Raw genomic sequence first — 16,182 nt, 5'->3', positions numbered from 1 at the left:
GCTGTTTGTCCACACTGCGAGACTACAAAGTTAAAACCACAAGTCATTAGCAATTAAGCAAGCCCCAGATTATACTCTGATCTGCTGTTTTAGCCATTTCTAAAAACGTCTTTCCCCTATAATGACATGCACAAAATAGGGATGCCAGTTTGAAAGTGAGTTAGACTCACATCTAATGCACAACAGGCAGAACAGTCACTGATTATACAGAAAGAAGTGTACATGGGTGTTGTTGAATAACCAGTTGTGATGCTCTTGACCAGAGATATATACATTTGCAGATAGCTCCTACAGTACGTGTCCTACTTCCGTGTTGACAGCTTCCTGCTAACTGGGGGCCCAAGGACACCGCTAACTGTTATGTATAATTGTGGGGCCTACTAACTGGGGGGCCCAAGGACACCACTAACTGTTATGTATAGGGGCCTCGGGGGTCTGCAGAGACGAAGAGTTCTTATAATTGTCACGGGGGCCCGCCCCGCACCCGCCCCCCGCAGCGGGGAAATCTCTTCTTGGCTGGTGGTGGTTACATTGCATACAAGTACTGTATGCAGCTTCTATACCCTACCTGGCAGGTTAAAACAAAAGCCACCAGATTAGTATTTGAATGCCTGAACTGTGCGAACGTAAACGAGGACAGGCAACGTCCACCCACCCGCCCCCGGACAGTTAGGAGTCAGGACAAAAGAGGTGTTACAAATTCTTCATGGGGGCTCAAGCCCCGCAGCTCCCACAGAGATGACGTCACTGGGGGCCTGCGTTGCGTGCAGTCAGCAGAGAAATTCTGCATCATATAAATGAGTCACGGAGGCCCCCATGGAGTGATTACTTCCTCTTCCCTGTCTGAATGAAATAAGTACAACGTCACTACTGTATGACCATTCTAATCTACATTCAATTTCTATGGTCCTCCTGAGTCCTGACTCATTACATTTGGTCAATTTCACACTGACTGTAGCGATACCAAATTCAAGACCCCATTCTCCAGTCTGACAAAACGTGTTTATGTTTTGAATATGCCTAGATCAATTAAGGGCCAATGCACATTGATGAATTGATGCAGGGGGATCCTCTCTCTTTTCTTCTCATTAGCTACTCTGGGCCTCTGCTTCAAAGAGATGAAAGAAGACTACCAAACTCATTTGCTAAATTAATATTACACTTTAATGGTTTATAGGGCGGTCACAAACGCTGCACAAGCCGCTAATGGGGACAGACCGCTTTCAGATGCTGTGTGCATCTAAATATTGCTTTGCTCAGGATCTCCTCGTTGGTCAGTAGGAATACACTGAGGGAATAGCTGGAGCACTCATTCAACCAATCTTAAAAATTGGGTTAAGTTTGTTCTACTTCTATGCAACCAAAATGTGGAATGCCCCATCAACAGCCTTCAAAAAGTGTGACTCCTTATCCTTCTTCAAAACCGCCATAAAAGTGCACCTGCAATATATAACTGGTGATAGAAAAGTCTTCTAAGTTTAACCAGAAATACCCCCCCCCCCCATAAAAAATGTCCTGCTAGTGTTAATGATGTCTTGTATATTAGTGTGACTTTAAAAGTATTGATGAATTGAATACACAAGACTGAAATGGAAACAAGCCCTTAGGGATTTTTGTGTTGGCATGTGTTGGCATCATTGTATAATCGTACCACCGTACTATTTGCAAACTGTTAATAAAGTATTCAATCAATCAATCAAGCAAGAGCGACGTCGCTACGTCACTATGTGGCAGCCATCTTACTTCGGTGCAGCATAACATTTTGTCTATGGGGCATGTACTTTTTAAATAACCATAACGTGCTCAATTTTCAACCGATATATAAAAATATAATTAGTTATTTTCATTGTTTTGAACAAGATTGTGTAGGTATTGTATTGTTTGTTCCAAGAGAAAGTGATATGGCCTGATGTCAGCTGAGAATGAACCACTCACTTACTTATTTAGTTACCTGTGATAATCTGTTCATTATATGTTCTCTTCACATTTTGTGAAAAAAAGACTAATTTTGTTAACTTCATCATCACCAGTAAGACGCCTGGGGGGGGGGGGGGGGGGGGCGAGAAGCGCGAGGTGGCGTGCACACATCCACCTGGGTGAAAGCAGAACTGCTGGGCGAGCGCTGGCGATTTGGAATGGGGGGTCAGATAAACATAATTATGAAATGAATTATGTACTGGCCATATATGGAGCATGTCTTGAGTGTACACTGTACAGGGTTTGATGAGGTCAGATCAACATATGGAATGTCAGAACAGGTAAGGTCCATATATGGAGATCTAAGGGTGGCGGGAAGGGGGGGCAGTGTCGAGTGTACAGGGTTTGATGAGGGCCCAGGTAGGGCCAGGCCTTAATTTCCGGGCCTGTTGAGAACTCTTTTCGCCGGCTGCCGGGCGTGGCTACAATAATAACTTTGGGGCAGGCCCGTCCAGAGTTTAAATGGACAGCAGGACAGTATCAGTCAAAAGGGGAGACATCTGGGGAAGGATCAACATGGAATGGAATGTCAGAGCAGGTCAGCTCCTTATATGGATAAGGGTTTGGGGTGAGATGTGGAGTTGCAGGCCAATATTGATGACATCAGGGATCTCAATATATGGGCTCAATATTGATGACATCATCATGAGGAGGCATGCGGTTGCAATAATCACAATGCTTTTATTCATTGAGGTCTGGCCTTGGAAATGTGGCTTTCCTTTTTTTACATTTAAAATATCTGTAAGATTGAGGACGACCAAATGTCATAATGTGACAGTATCCTCAACTTTTGTTGTTCCTTTTTTAAGATAAAACTTAGTTGAGAGAACCTGGAGGAAAAAAGAAGCTCAGCTACTTATTTCTACATTTCTCCAGGGGTAGAAATGTAGCTTGATCAAGCTACTGCCATGGTGAGCTACTTGTAGCTGTGCAAGCTACGCTTTCGAAGTAGCTGACCCAACACTGCTGATAGATCGAAAAAGGCTGGTATTGTTTTTATCCTGCTTTTTCGCCCCACTAAAGGACATCAAACTTACCTTTAAAGCAAGCTCGAGCGCTTTCTTCTTCTTCACAAAAGCCAGGGTTTTAATGATGGAATTCGTCAACGCCTCTCCAACAAAAGGAACACTAAAAACCGGGACAGGTAAAAAATAAATAAAAAAATACGTCTTGTTTCATGAAGGAATGACAACCGTTACCAACCGAACTGAAGAACTGAAGCAGCTGACTGTCCATCAACACCTCCTCAAGTCCTCATCCTGCTCTGCGGTGACGTAGCTCCCATGCAGACGAGCCGTTCCCATCGCGGCGAAAGACACTAATCAAACAGACACACGCCTTTAAAATGGAAATGTTTCGTTCACAAACTTCACATTAACACGTGGCAGATCAAACGATGCAACGCTTTGATAGTTTGCTAAACATTATTCGCATTTTTTTACAGCTGTGTCTACCTTTGTATTATTATTATTATTATTATTATTATTATTATTATTATTATTATTATTATTATTATTATTATTATTATTATTATTATTATTATTTATTTATTTTATAAATGTTTTACTGATCTTAGTTAAATGTATTTAGAGCTGATATAGATTAGGGAGTGATGTTTAAAATTAAGCACTTGGGTGAAGTGTGTAAGCTCATTTTGTATTTTCAGTTGACCATAATTTCACCATATTTATTACGCAATTTGATGTGATATTTCTGCAGATTCCCGTTGGTGCTGCTGTGTGATTTAATAATCAAACTTAACAGCCTATATAATATTATTTTCTTTGCTAAGGACAGCAAGGCAGAAATGCTCCCACGGAATTCACATACTCTCCGCTAGATGTCACCCAATGCCCATGTTACTGACTAGAAGCAAAATTACAATTGTAGCCTAATTATGATAGGCCTATTAAAACACAGATAGTTGTCCCAGTCTGTTTGTATCCTCAGGTCAGTTTCAAACTTGAATACTATTATCCCCAAACTAAACAGTCCAGTTTGTAATTGTTGTTAGGGAGTGAGTGACTTGTGGACAAGTTGAACCTGTTATCCACAGAAACTCCCTGGCTGTCACACATGAAGAAATCTCCCCCTTCAGCCAGATGTTGAGATGACCACCAATTATCTTCGCCTACTGTATTCTATGCCTACTTTTCACCAGTTGCGAGGGGATGCCGATTATTAATAGCCAGGCTATTTAAGAGTCGGGGGGATTCACTAAAGTTTTGGATTAGGCTATAATTACAAATCATACATTAAACACTTCAGCACTATATACTTTGGCTATTTTCAAAGGATTTCTATACATTTCATACATTTGAAAACTTGTGAAATGGGACCTTCTGCATAATGATGAGTACTTTTACTTTTAGTACTTACAGTATACCGTTGTACTGAGATAAAGAGAGGTCCCACAGAGATAAACATCATGTCAAATAGTCTGGCCTATAATTCATATCAAACTGGGGGTCCTTGAAATGAAAAGGGTTGAGAATCACTGCTCCACTCACTCTAGATTGATGAAGCGAGCGACAAACTCCCCACACAGCACAGCACAGCATCACCAAGGGACCACGGCAGAGGGTCCCATGAGAGAGCAGTGCATTGTGGGCCGTGCGTCTGCGTGGCCAGGTGAGGAGTGGTTGTTGTCAGGTGAGTGTCACACTGGGCCGAGCCACGGGCCTGCCGCGAGGCCCAGTGGCACTGCTGACTGCGAGCTGGCCACAGACAGACTGTGAGCCCTGGCTGTCAACATCTGCTCCAGAGACGGCGCCATCTGCCCTGGGCCCAGGGGAACATCCCCTCCATCTCACACCAGCTGCAGAGCCACCAAGGCAGGCACACCAACCTGAGCAACCCTGCATGGTGCAGGGCAGCGGCAACACACAGTCCACGTAAAGTCCTGCATCATTTATATTTACAATTTAGGCGTTTGGCAAGCGAGCAACTTGCAGTGGTGGGAAGTAACTAGGCTATATAGTACATTTACTGGACTTAAAGGACTTGAGTACAATTCTGAGATATAGACTATTGAGCATTTCACTGAAAAAATTAAAAAATAAAACGTCTACTCCACTACAGCACAGAGGCAAATATTGTAATTTATATTACAATACAATTATTTGACAGTTTTAGGCTACTAGTTACTTTGTATAGTATTTTATTTATACAAAAGTTACAAAACAATTACAATCAGCCCAACTTTATCAGCTGTAACCTTAAAGGGGTGGACATATTTCTGCATTACTAATTACAATCCAATAATATGATGGTGAAGTAGGCCATTCTGCATGAGTACCTTTACATTTGGTAGCCTACTGTTGTATTGTAAGTATATTTTTGATATTAACAACCACACCTTGCCTCCATGGTTGCCACCATTGGAGTGTGAATGTGGAAAGTGAGGATGCTGGCGTTGACTGTTCGCCACTTCACCTCCCAATGTATGAATGGACCATTGTAAAGCGCTTTGAGTAAGCACGTAGTGCATAGAAAAGCGCTATAAAAATGCAATCCATTATTATTATTATTAATAATACTTTTGTACTTTATACTTGTAACTTTTTTAATATAAGACTGCACTGTGCCACCTTGTATATCTTATGTGAGATATCATGATAAAAGGTGCCCCTCACTTCACACAAGTGTGATTTTTAGATTTTGTGAAGGTCTCGGATTGACAATCCCTCCATATTTTTGTCATCATCACTATGACCTCATCAACATGACTTCAGACATCCACCGGAAAGCCATCATTAGACCAGGTCTTGTTTTAATTCAGGTCTTTAAACCAGCAGACACCATTAAATCTGAGCGTGTACAATGTATTCCATTCCATTCTCCATTTGTACACAATGGAATCGTGGTTCCTAACTATCGACGAGCCGGGGCCTCCCCTGAAATCTCCCCGGACCCCTTTAAACATCTCACATGACAAAACATGAGCCACCTAAGTTATCGTTAAGACCTTTTATTTCATCAATTTGAAAGGAAACAGTAAAAACAGTGTACAAAGTTTATATTATTTGTTTACTAAAGCTGGTGTCCTCTGTCTCAGGAATATGGTAGAAGCAGGTACAAAAAAAGATGAAATAAAAAATAAAAGTATAAAATGCATTTCCCTATTTTCAGAGGGTGACAGCAAAGGGTGAGTGTGCATAGGATTAAGTAACAATCAGATTCAAAAATTGAACAAAAAAAGTTTGTTTGCGAACTATTGAAGTGAAAACAATACAGTAAAAACCATTACATTCAATAACGTATGATGCACTTATGAGTAATGATTATCGGTCCTCTTGAAAACAACGACACTGAAGTGTTCTGGATACTTTGAAATGTCATGGTACATTTTTAACAAATTTTAAACTTAGTTTAAGGGGAATAATGAAAAAAGCACATTTTGCCGTATTTCTAGTCACAATTCAATTCACATCCAAAAAGAAACAACTTTTAGTCTTTACTCTTTACCATGCGTAAAGTCCAAGTAAAAGTCCAAATACAATCATTTTTTGGGGGCAACAAAGTGCATATCATTGGCACGGTCCAACTCATTTTAGTCTATGTTGGTTTCATATAAATAACTCCAAACCTTATGAAGTGATGGAAGCCCACCCTCCCCCATAGCAGATCAAAGACTCTGCATGATACAGTATGTTCCCCTGAAACTCCGGTTACTTGCAGAGAATTCCTAAAGAAGCATAAAATGATAAACTGACCTCACTGAGGCTGCAGGCAGGCAGAGCACTGGGAGGAACCCCTCCCCCCAATACCGTACACTTCAAGAACAGTGGTTCTCAAATCTTTTTCATGTCAAGGACCCCCAAATTGATATGTATTTGGCCACAGACCCCCGTCTGAAAAGATTTTGTGCCGGCGACCCCCATAAAAGATGTTTGTTGACAAACATTTAACGTTTTTAATTATATTTTCAATTAGCTGATCTACCCAGAATGGCTATTTTCAAATAGTGTTAAAGTGATTAAAACATATATATTATAATATATTGACAAATTTAGCTGGGGACGCCCTGGAGCACACTTTGAGAACCACTGTTCTAGGAAGACAAAAACAACGTCCCAGCGGAGAGAGAGAAAGAGAGATAGAAGATGCTCCGATTGGACAAAGCACATAATTGGTACCGAACTACCTCAGAGAAACACACAAGCAAACCCTGCATGTTAATTAACCACTTGAGCCCAATTTAAAAAATTGCAAAAACAGACGATCTACGAACTATGCACTGTGACCTTGTAAATCGGCTATTTTTGAAAATCTTTTAAGTTTTTGCCTATCATGACATGCCCAAAATAGGGACACCAGGTTGAAAAGTGGTTTAAGAGTATAACAATGGACCCATATAAGGGTCACTCTTCACACTCAAGAGTTAAATTAACGGCAAGGATTCTGCTGTGCCAGGAGGTGCTAACACAGCATTCAGTCAGGAAGGCATCTTGTACTAAGCACTTACTTCAGAGATGCTGGGAAAAACATATATATTTTTTAAATGGGTGTTGGAAGAGGCAACCAGAAACGGGTCTCTTGGTGAATACAAACATGGAGAACAACAGGTGTGCAAACAGCTTTCATACCATTTTCATAACGATATTACTCGGATTCTGCATTCATCATATCGGACTGTATTCCACGACTATGTCACACAATGACATCATTGATATCTGTTGGTGTCTTGTTTGGTAATGTACTCGAATTGGGTAGGAAATAGTTAATAAATATCCCTTCTACAAGTTGACATTTCAGTTTCAGGGAGAATCACCTTCTACAACAAGTCACTATGCAGATAATTGTGATTTTTATTTGATATGGTACATTCATTTTAGTTTGAAGCCCAACATGTTTTGAAGACAAGCTCACGAGGGTAAAACGAGCCGCTTTAGTGACGGTAACATGATTTTTGAACACAACGTTTAATCATTGGTCACATCTATGCTGTTGGTCCACTGTATGCCATGTTGTCCACTTTAAATGGTCAATTCTTTATCAACTGGTTCATTTATTTATTTTTATTTCTTTACAAGATGTCCCTTCTGCAAATTCACAGCAATGGTCTAATTTGTGAAGAATACCGCTTCCCTATTCAGCGTGGCGTGCGACGAACGCCTGTTCTGTAGACAGCGTCAACAAGCAGGAAACGCTGGGTAGTGTTGATCTGTTCCAAAGGCCACACAAAACGGCCACAGTTTTCTTTGTTTGTCTAGTATTTCCTCCTTCCTGTAAAACCGAACTGGCAGATGTAATAGAATATCCACCAAAGGTATTTGTAGACAATGTGGGGAGGAGAGGGCCGTGGCCCCAGTCTTTCAGCGTTCAGTCGGGGTGGGTGTGGGGAGGAGAGGGCCGTGGCCCCAGTCTTTCAGCGTTCAGTCGGGGTGGGTGTGGGGAGGTGAAAGGGAGATGAGATCGGAGGAATGTATGTACTGTATGTATGGATGCTTGTTCAGGCTGTCCCACTAGCCGAGTAAGAGAACTGCGGGAAATGTGGCCTCCTCTCGCTATCGTAGGGCTCCATGCTGTCATCTAGGAGGGAGAGAGAGAGAGGGTTTAAGTTGGATATCACAGTATGAGAAGAATGAACTAATTCAATGCATCCTTCTGCTCTGTGGGAGTAGCTCAGTATTATTGCATTTATTAATAACAATTAACAGTTGTAACTTGTGATATTTATCTTTTCAACATTGTGATCAGGAAGATGATAACGCTGACTAGCATGCTTATGGAGAGAGAGAGAGAGATATATATATGAGGGAAACTTGGGAAGTTGGGTAAACTCTTTTATGTCTCTGGATCTCCAGAAGAGGGCAGAGTGCTCTCAGGAGAGCCAGGAATACCTGTGGAATAGTTAATAAAATCATTGTCACACCCCCACTCCACCACAAATACACTCCAGCACGACTCTGATTCCAATCACACCACACAAGATGTGCTGGGACGTCAAATCAGCAATGATTTGAATTCAAGAGTTAAGTGTGTGGGGAGTTCTCTCATAAGCCGACCGGCAACAAAGCAATGAAATGAAATGAAATGAAACTGAAATGGAACAGTGACAACATTCTTGGGGTCTTGACATGAAAACTAACTTGACAACACTTCTAAAATAAACATGGTACACCTGGCTTTATTATTAGCGGCTGGAAGTAATCGAATTTCTCAATATCATTCTTATTATATTCTCAGAGGGTAGGGGGTTATAATATGTCGTATCAGAAGGCAATAACAATTAATCTACTCTCGGAAGTTAAGACAATTTATGAGACCTGTGCACTTCAGTTTGTCACTTACAGTAGATGCACTGATCAGATACATAGATCTGAAAATCATAAGCTGGGAAGTGGGAAGCTTCACTACAATAAAAACAGCAGCTTAAAACGAGAAGACAACCTAACAGCACTCAATGAAAGTAAAGTAAGTAAAAGTGTGCACGTGTGCACGTGTGTGTGTGTGTGTGTGTGTGTGTGTGTGTGTGTGTGTGTGTGAGTGTCTGCGTGTGCGTGTGCACTCGCGTACGTGTGTCTCCCTTACCTTGTCCGGGTGGTGTTATAGTGATGGTCTGTCCTGTGAACTCTTCATCAAAATACCGCGTGTCGGTCTCTGAGGTAACCTGGGGCTTGAAGGGTGGGACCAACTGTTGGTGCAGAGGGGACACATGAGGACATTAGCACATCAGTGCCGTCAATCACTCTGGCAACAGTTGTGGGCCTGGTGACATCTACAAGGTCTCATGGGCGGGTCACATGCTCAGATGTTTGGGCTCGCTGTCCGCTCCCTTAAAGCCTGATTTATGGTTTGTCGCGCGGCAGAGTCGCGTGTCGAGGGGAAAAACACAGCCGATTCGTTGACACGTCGTGAGCTTGCAGATCGGCCATTTCTGACACGACACATATGTCGTATGACGACGAGGGGAAGTTATACTATTTTGATGCCACCATTAACATTAATTAATGCACGGGAAAGGCCGTGAAGAAGACAACATGATTGATTTGCCCCTGTGAACCGGAAGTAGTAATCAGCCATTTTCGTGCCACTGTGCAGGGTCCCCTCCGCTAGCGTCAGAAGCGCTAATATACCAAACGCGAGGTCGCTGGGAGTTTTTATTGAGCTCCTAACATCGTCCCTCAACCCAATCTGAGCCTAAAACGCAGCTAAAGATCGCTCACGGAGCGGTGACATTTCAATGACGTCACACAGCGGAAGCAGGCGTTGCATAGCGACGGGGAAGCTAAAATACGGTAAATATAAGAGTATTAATTCTGGATGAATAGAAAGCAAAGAATGAGTTTAGTACCCAATGCCGAGAATCTCGTCATTTGGCATAGATTTGAGTCAAACAAAATGCAGCAACACACCTTCTTCTCGTAAACGTCTTGCCATTCAATCCCTGCAAAGAACCTATGCTGCATGATCTCCTTGGCGTCGTCTGGCCCTCCTCCTAACCTGGAAGACAAACACAGCACCAGAAATTAGTTGAGGCACTTGCATTTGTACAACCACAACATATACAATTGTACTTTTATGAATAAAACATTAGTTTAACCAATCTGTATGGCAGAATATGTCAATACAATATGAATGTGCAGTCAGTGGTTGGAGGTGGAGGTGGTGGTCTCCCTAGTGTCAGCCTGTCAGGTAGGACACCTACAATGTCAATAAAGTTTATTTGAAGCAGACGACTTGTAGTTCATTCATACATATTTGCAATTACCTCTCTCCGTAAGTAGAGAGACAATAGATATAAAAGGATTCTCAAACAATATCACAAGATGTTTAAACAATGTCTTATTTGTATAAAATATCACAACTGAATCACAACTGTGCTGGTATAGAGTACAGTGTAACAGTACAACCTTGAATGTGATAGTTTTTTACCACAGGTCAACTATAATCTTACTGTAATCAAGTCATGGGAGACAACAGCTTGTGATTTTGTTTATTTGGCTCCGTCAACAAATATAGCTCCTTCAGGACTCCATCAACAAAGATGCTGCTTAGATGCTGCTTAGCAACATACCAAATAGGCTGGGTAGTTAATAACAGGCTAATGGAGAGATTAGACATTACGGACGGCGACATTGAGACGCGTTGCTACAGGCGCGTTTGGCTGCTAGCACTGCCACTGTACTTGTCAATCTTGTTTAAAAGCACTGTGACAAATGGTGCAACTCCCTGCCGTGTGCTAAAAAGACGAGAATATTTCAATGTCTAAAAACCTCCAGAAAGAGGCGAGCCGGTTAGGACGCAGAATGCCTTCTTCAGAATGTGCCCGGTTAAATTCCCGCCCGGCCGGAGTGTTCGCGGTTTGACATCCCCCTGTTCTCTGTCTGCCTTTGCTGTCTCTCTTCTCACTGTGGTGTTAACCCAACGCATTGTGAGCTGGTAATAATGGCTGATATACTGTATCAGTTGAGCTCGAGTGTCCACCACAGTAAATGGCACTCACGGAATGCCTCTTTACTTGTCCTACATCAAATTACTCGACCGGAACCAACTGTTGTACTGTATAATTAATAGTGTTAATCAAAGGATGCGTCGTCCTCCTCCTGACCTCACCTCTGCTTGGGGTCTTTTTTGAGCAAGCCAGAGAGCAGAGAGCGTCCTTCGGGGCCCAGCGTCCTCGGGAAGCGGATGTCCTCCATCAGGATGAGCTCAAACAGCTTCTCGTGGTCCGAGTTGTAGAAGGGAAGTCTTCCGCACATCATCTCGTACATGACCACCCCCAGGCCCCACCAGTCCACAGCGCGGCCGTAGTCGTTGTCTTCTAGCACCTGGGAAGACATTCAAAGAACATTTCGTAAATGCTTTTTTTCCCTGACCCAAATACCTGTAAAGAGACTGGAAAGAAGGCGTTGATGTATTCTACACCTTCTGCCTGGAATAGGATGCAGAATGACCTAAACTTAATGAATGGTTCTCATTAAATGTTTTAACGACTAAAGTCCTATATACTTTGATGATGAATATATAGGGACATAGGAAACGCTTAAGATCTACAAGCTGACAAACTTGTAGATCTGCTATTTTTGAAAATCTGAAACGGTTTGACAATAATGAATGACATAACAAAAATAGGGATCTCACATTGAAAGTGATTAAAATCCCTAGTGAATGAACTGGGAGGTAAAATTGCTAAGATGTCTCCCTTGAACAAGAGATTATTGACCACTTGAACCCCAGCATCCATACATATTCTGGGGAGGAACATTAGCCAAAAACGAAATGAATTCAATGCAAGTGAATGGTAGTTTCAACTGGACTACAGCAGCTCTCACAGCCTGTTGTTGTTCCGGGTCGCGGCGGTCGCATATTTGTCTCTTCGACAACAAGCCATGGAACTATTTCAGGCGGATTTTCATGGATCAAAGGCGCAAATACTTCGGCGTATGTTCCAAAGGTAATTAAACAATCCTGGCAGCCTCGGTACATTGGAGATATTAATTTAAAGCCCTGAAAGTGTTGATGTGACAAAACACATTACATCACATCACAGGTTTACAGGTGTAAAGCAGTGGGTTCTTGTGTCTAATTATACATTAACAAACGACGACAACACCAACAACGTGACAAGATATTGCGAGTATAGGACTATAAGGACTGATAATGGGTTGTTAATGACCGAACAGGCGAACACAGATGTGCACACGGTAGCTTCATCGTAGCGTACGCTGCTCGCCTTGTTAGCCGTATACTGTCTGCACGAGTTGTCTGTGTGCTCGGACAATCGGACATCAGAAGGCTGTGAAGACGGCAGCTCTGTAGGCTGTACATATACAAAGCCTAGAGGCCGCTGAACCGCAGACCCCCCTCCCAATTCACTAGCCCTCCCTCCTGGTCTGGGCTTTCCAGGCAGCCCCAGCCAACACTGACTCACATCTCACATTAGGAGCACGGATAAAGTTTCCCCTGGAGCCCTGCATATTTAATCACCAGAGGTCCATGGTACGTACTTACGTACGTACACACGCTCGCACAGGCATCCAAGCACACATGATCAACAAGCGACAGAGCTGGGGGGTGTGTGTGTGTGTGTGTGTGTGTGTGTGTGTGTGTGTGTGTGAAGGGGGGGGGGGGTCTGTCCCGGTAAGCATACATAAGTGTCTGGGGCGACGATAGCAATACGATCCTTTTTGTACGGGGGAAAAATGTTTCATCTTATTCTCCAAAAATTACTTTTTCCTTGACGGTTCTTAATGAGCGCAACTGCTCCAGCTCTGTGCTCTGTGAACAGAACAACCTGTTGCATGACTAATGCACTGCTGAGTGGAGTTGTTCCAAGGTCCCCGGGGACATGTACTGGATTCTACCTCGCCAGGCAGCCGGATGTTGAAGGTGAAATCTAGACAAGGAGAACAGTCTGTTCTTTTAAAACCTCCAGCAAGGTGATTCAGACCCGAAGAATAGAATCATAAGGTAAAAAAGACATGGGATGGATTAAATGAATTAAATATGGACGCGCCGCGGCGCGCTGCCTGGCCCGCCAGCGACGGCCCTGGAAACAGATGGACTGACGTGTCCGTAAAAGGAACCAAAACTGCTGTGTGCGTGTTTGTGTGCGTGCGGACAGCCGCGGCCGTGTCTTTGGGCACGCTGGCTGGCGCTGCGGTGAGTGGTGAGCGTCGAGGAGGTGGCGGAGGAGGAGGTCTGAGAGGACGAGGGGGGGTGGGGGGGGGGGAGTAACGTGAAGCCGGCCCGGTGCTAGGATTACTGGGCCGTCTCTATTTCCAGCGCTGCTGTCGTGTGATTCACACCGTGCGACAGCTGGGCCTGCAGCTGCCCCATATATGTAGAAGAGCTCCACAGCTGTGAAGCTGCCAGGAGCACAGGAGCCAAGCTCATCCCTCATACACGTAACCAGGACTGCCTGCCTGCGCGGGCCCCCAGCCCCAACCCAACTCTGTTCCACTGCCCCCAAAGGAGCAGAGATGGGAGGGGAGAGGAGAGGAGAGGAGAGGAGAGGAGAGGAGAGGAGAGGAGAGGAGAGGGGGAGACAAACACTTGCTGTTGCTCCAGTGCTCTAGTTGATATGCCTGCACTCCCAACTTCTTCCTCCCTGTTAGAACTAGGAAAGCATATGCAATACTTGTAGGAACTTGGAAGTGTCTTGAATACGAATGAATATGAATGCTTATTCAAGAAATAGCTGCGCACCAAATTAACCGCTTGAAACTTAGCATCTCTATACCAGGTGGAACATTTGCAGACAATGGCAGAAGTATATTTGTAAGTAAAGTAGTTAGTTATGGTATGTGTGGCTAGACGTTTGTGACGTTCAAAAAAATGTCTTCTTGTATGTAGATATCTGACTACACTCACTACAGTCACCTGTGTTCTTATTTGGAACACAACTATTGCTTCAATTAACCGTTTTTATTGCAATCAAGGAGCTTCTTAGTGATAATGTTATGGTTTGGAGTGTATACTTGGAAGGCGCCGTTTATGTGCTCATCTCTTTTAACCACGTAAGCCCTAATGTATATACTTTGTCAATATTAGTGAAAATAGCTGATCTGCTGAACTGCTATTTTTGTTATATTATGTGACAATCTTTTTGGGACATTTTCTCCCATATCCACATGTCCAAAATAGGGGCTCCGGCTGGAAAGTGGTTAAAAGTAAAACGCATAATAGTTCTGCAGCCAATGTTCCAACTATGTGGGCCAAACTCTGCTTCACCGCGCTCACTTAAAGCCGCCCTGGTCATTCGTGTCAGTTATTATCTAACAGTGTCTCAGTTAACACAAGTTTTTTTTCTCCTCATGTGTACTGAGAGTAAATTTAAATTAACACTCAGGGTGTTACTGTGTTCTTAATAAGACAAGGTGACAAAACGAGTCCCGCCTCACTGCCTCCGCTACAGACAAACCAGTTCAGTGCTGCTGCTGGGCAAGGGGGGTGGGTGGGGGGGTACAACAAAGCCCCCCTCACCCCCCGTTTCTTTCTCTCCCTCCTGCCCTGGGTGGAATATTCCCAGACGTTACAGCATTCCTGTGCAGCACACACACAACAAGGTCATTGTTTACTGCAGAACAACCTGTAACACTGCCTGGCCCGGCGCTCCACGGCAGCGCTTGCCAGTGACCCTGGTTGCCATGGCAATGCCCCCTGATGTCTCCCTGCGCTCCCTCTCTCCGCTACCATCACAAGGCTCCATTACTGCGGGGACAAGTGAACTGTCAGGGGCAGGTGGAGTTTTGGAGGTTTCAAGAAAAAAGACAAAACGCTCAAAAAGCATAGATATATTTTATAATTAGTTTTATAATTATCCACTTAAAGCCCTGTTTTTTTACTTTGGCTATTTTCTAAAACATTGTAAAAAAATAATTAAATGGGGATATAATATAATAAAAGGTTTTAACCTACAGCATAAAGACATGCCCAAAATATGGTTTCCAGTGTTAAAAGTGGCTAAGACACAAACGTCCAACGTTGTGTCTCTCGTGCCTGCTCAGGTGTGAGTGAGTCATTATGAAAGAAGAGCTCTTATATTGGCTCAGATCTTTGGCGCTGAGCACCGAAGGCCCGGGTCAGGCAGAGAGGAACAGAATGAGCCTCTCTGACAGATGAATCAATGGGGCTCAGGGTCGTGTTGGTGGGGGTCTGAAAGACTGAGGGGGTTGGCGTGCATCATCATCATCATCATCATGGCCCTGGCTCTGCCCCGGGTCAGGGATGGCATCTCGGGCAGCAGCAGCAGTGAGCCCCCCGCCCCCCCTAGGCTCCCCCGGTGCCATTACAACAGCTGTAGCCAATGTGGCACTTTTTCTCCAGGGGCGGAAGCTCGCGTTTCCTGACGCACTGCCAAGCCCTCACTAACCCCCCCCACCACCTTCCCAACACACATACACACGCACACCCCCTTTGAGCAAATTCCGAATGGAGGCTAAAAACAACGATCCAAGCAACTGTGTCAACATGGTCACCCTTCTCCCCGGAAAAACATTATTTTATGACGAGAAGGGGCTGTCGCACGCACACACGCACACACACACACACACACACACACACACACACACACACACACACAATACCATATCGTGTTGCACGGTCAACAACTCGCTTGTCATACCTGCACGCAATGGGGGAGTAGCCACGCCCCGGTACGCGGAGAGCCCTCCCTAAGCAGCGAATGTGTGTGAGCCCAGAGGCGAGCAGGACACCCTGCCCCGGCCTCAGCGCAGCACTCATTAACTCACAGTC

General features: G+C 43.9%; 2 protein-coding genes across 3 annotated transcripts in view; both read right to left on the bottom strand.

Moving 5' to 3' along the window:
- The window catches only part of LOC308329618 (centrosomal protein of 170 kDa protein B-like), a 43,773-nt gene extending 40,589 nt beyond the window's left edge, over positions 1–3,184 (bottom strand). Inside the window, exon 1 of the mRNA XM_080784038.1 lies at positions 3,015–3,184. The gene's annotated coding sequence lies outside the window, so the exon portion shown is untranslated. The remainder of the gene's footprint in view (positions 1–3,014) is intronic.
- Positions 3,185–5,931: 2,747 nt separating this feature from the next.
- Positions 5,932–16,182, bottom strand: part of akt1 (v-akt murine thymoma viral oncogene homolog 1) — a 45,348-nt gene continuing 35,097 nt past the window's right edge. For both annotated transcript variants that reach the window (XM_080784409.1, XM_080784410.1), the window contains exons 11-14: positions 11,539–11,753; positions 10,338–10,425; positions 9,514–9,616; positions 5,932–8,511 (exon numbers count right to left, since the gene is read on the bottom strand). In XM_080784409.1, the coding sequence (XP_080640535.1) occupies positions 8,432–8,511; positions 9,514–9,616; positions 10,338–10,425; positions 11,539–11,753 (486 nt within the window). In that variant the 3' untranslated portion in view covers positions 5,932–8,431. The remainder of the gene's footprint in view (positions 8,512–9,513; positions 9,617–10,337; positions 10,426–11,538; positions 11,754–16,182) is intronic.

The sequence above is a fragment of the Protomyctophum bolini genome (assembly GCF_963924005.1).
Source record: "Protomyctophum bolini genome assembly, chromosome: 15".
NCBI classification, from domain to species: domain Eukaryota; kingdom Metazoa; phylum Chordata; class Actinopteri; order Myctophiformes; family Myctophidae; genus Protomyctophum; species Protomyctophum bolini.
Note: the sequence above shows the minus strand (reverse complement) of the source record. Positions and strands in the feature narration are given on the sequence as shown.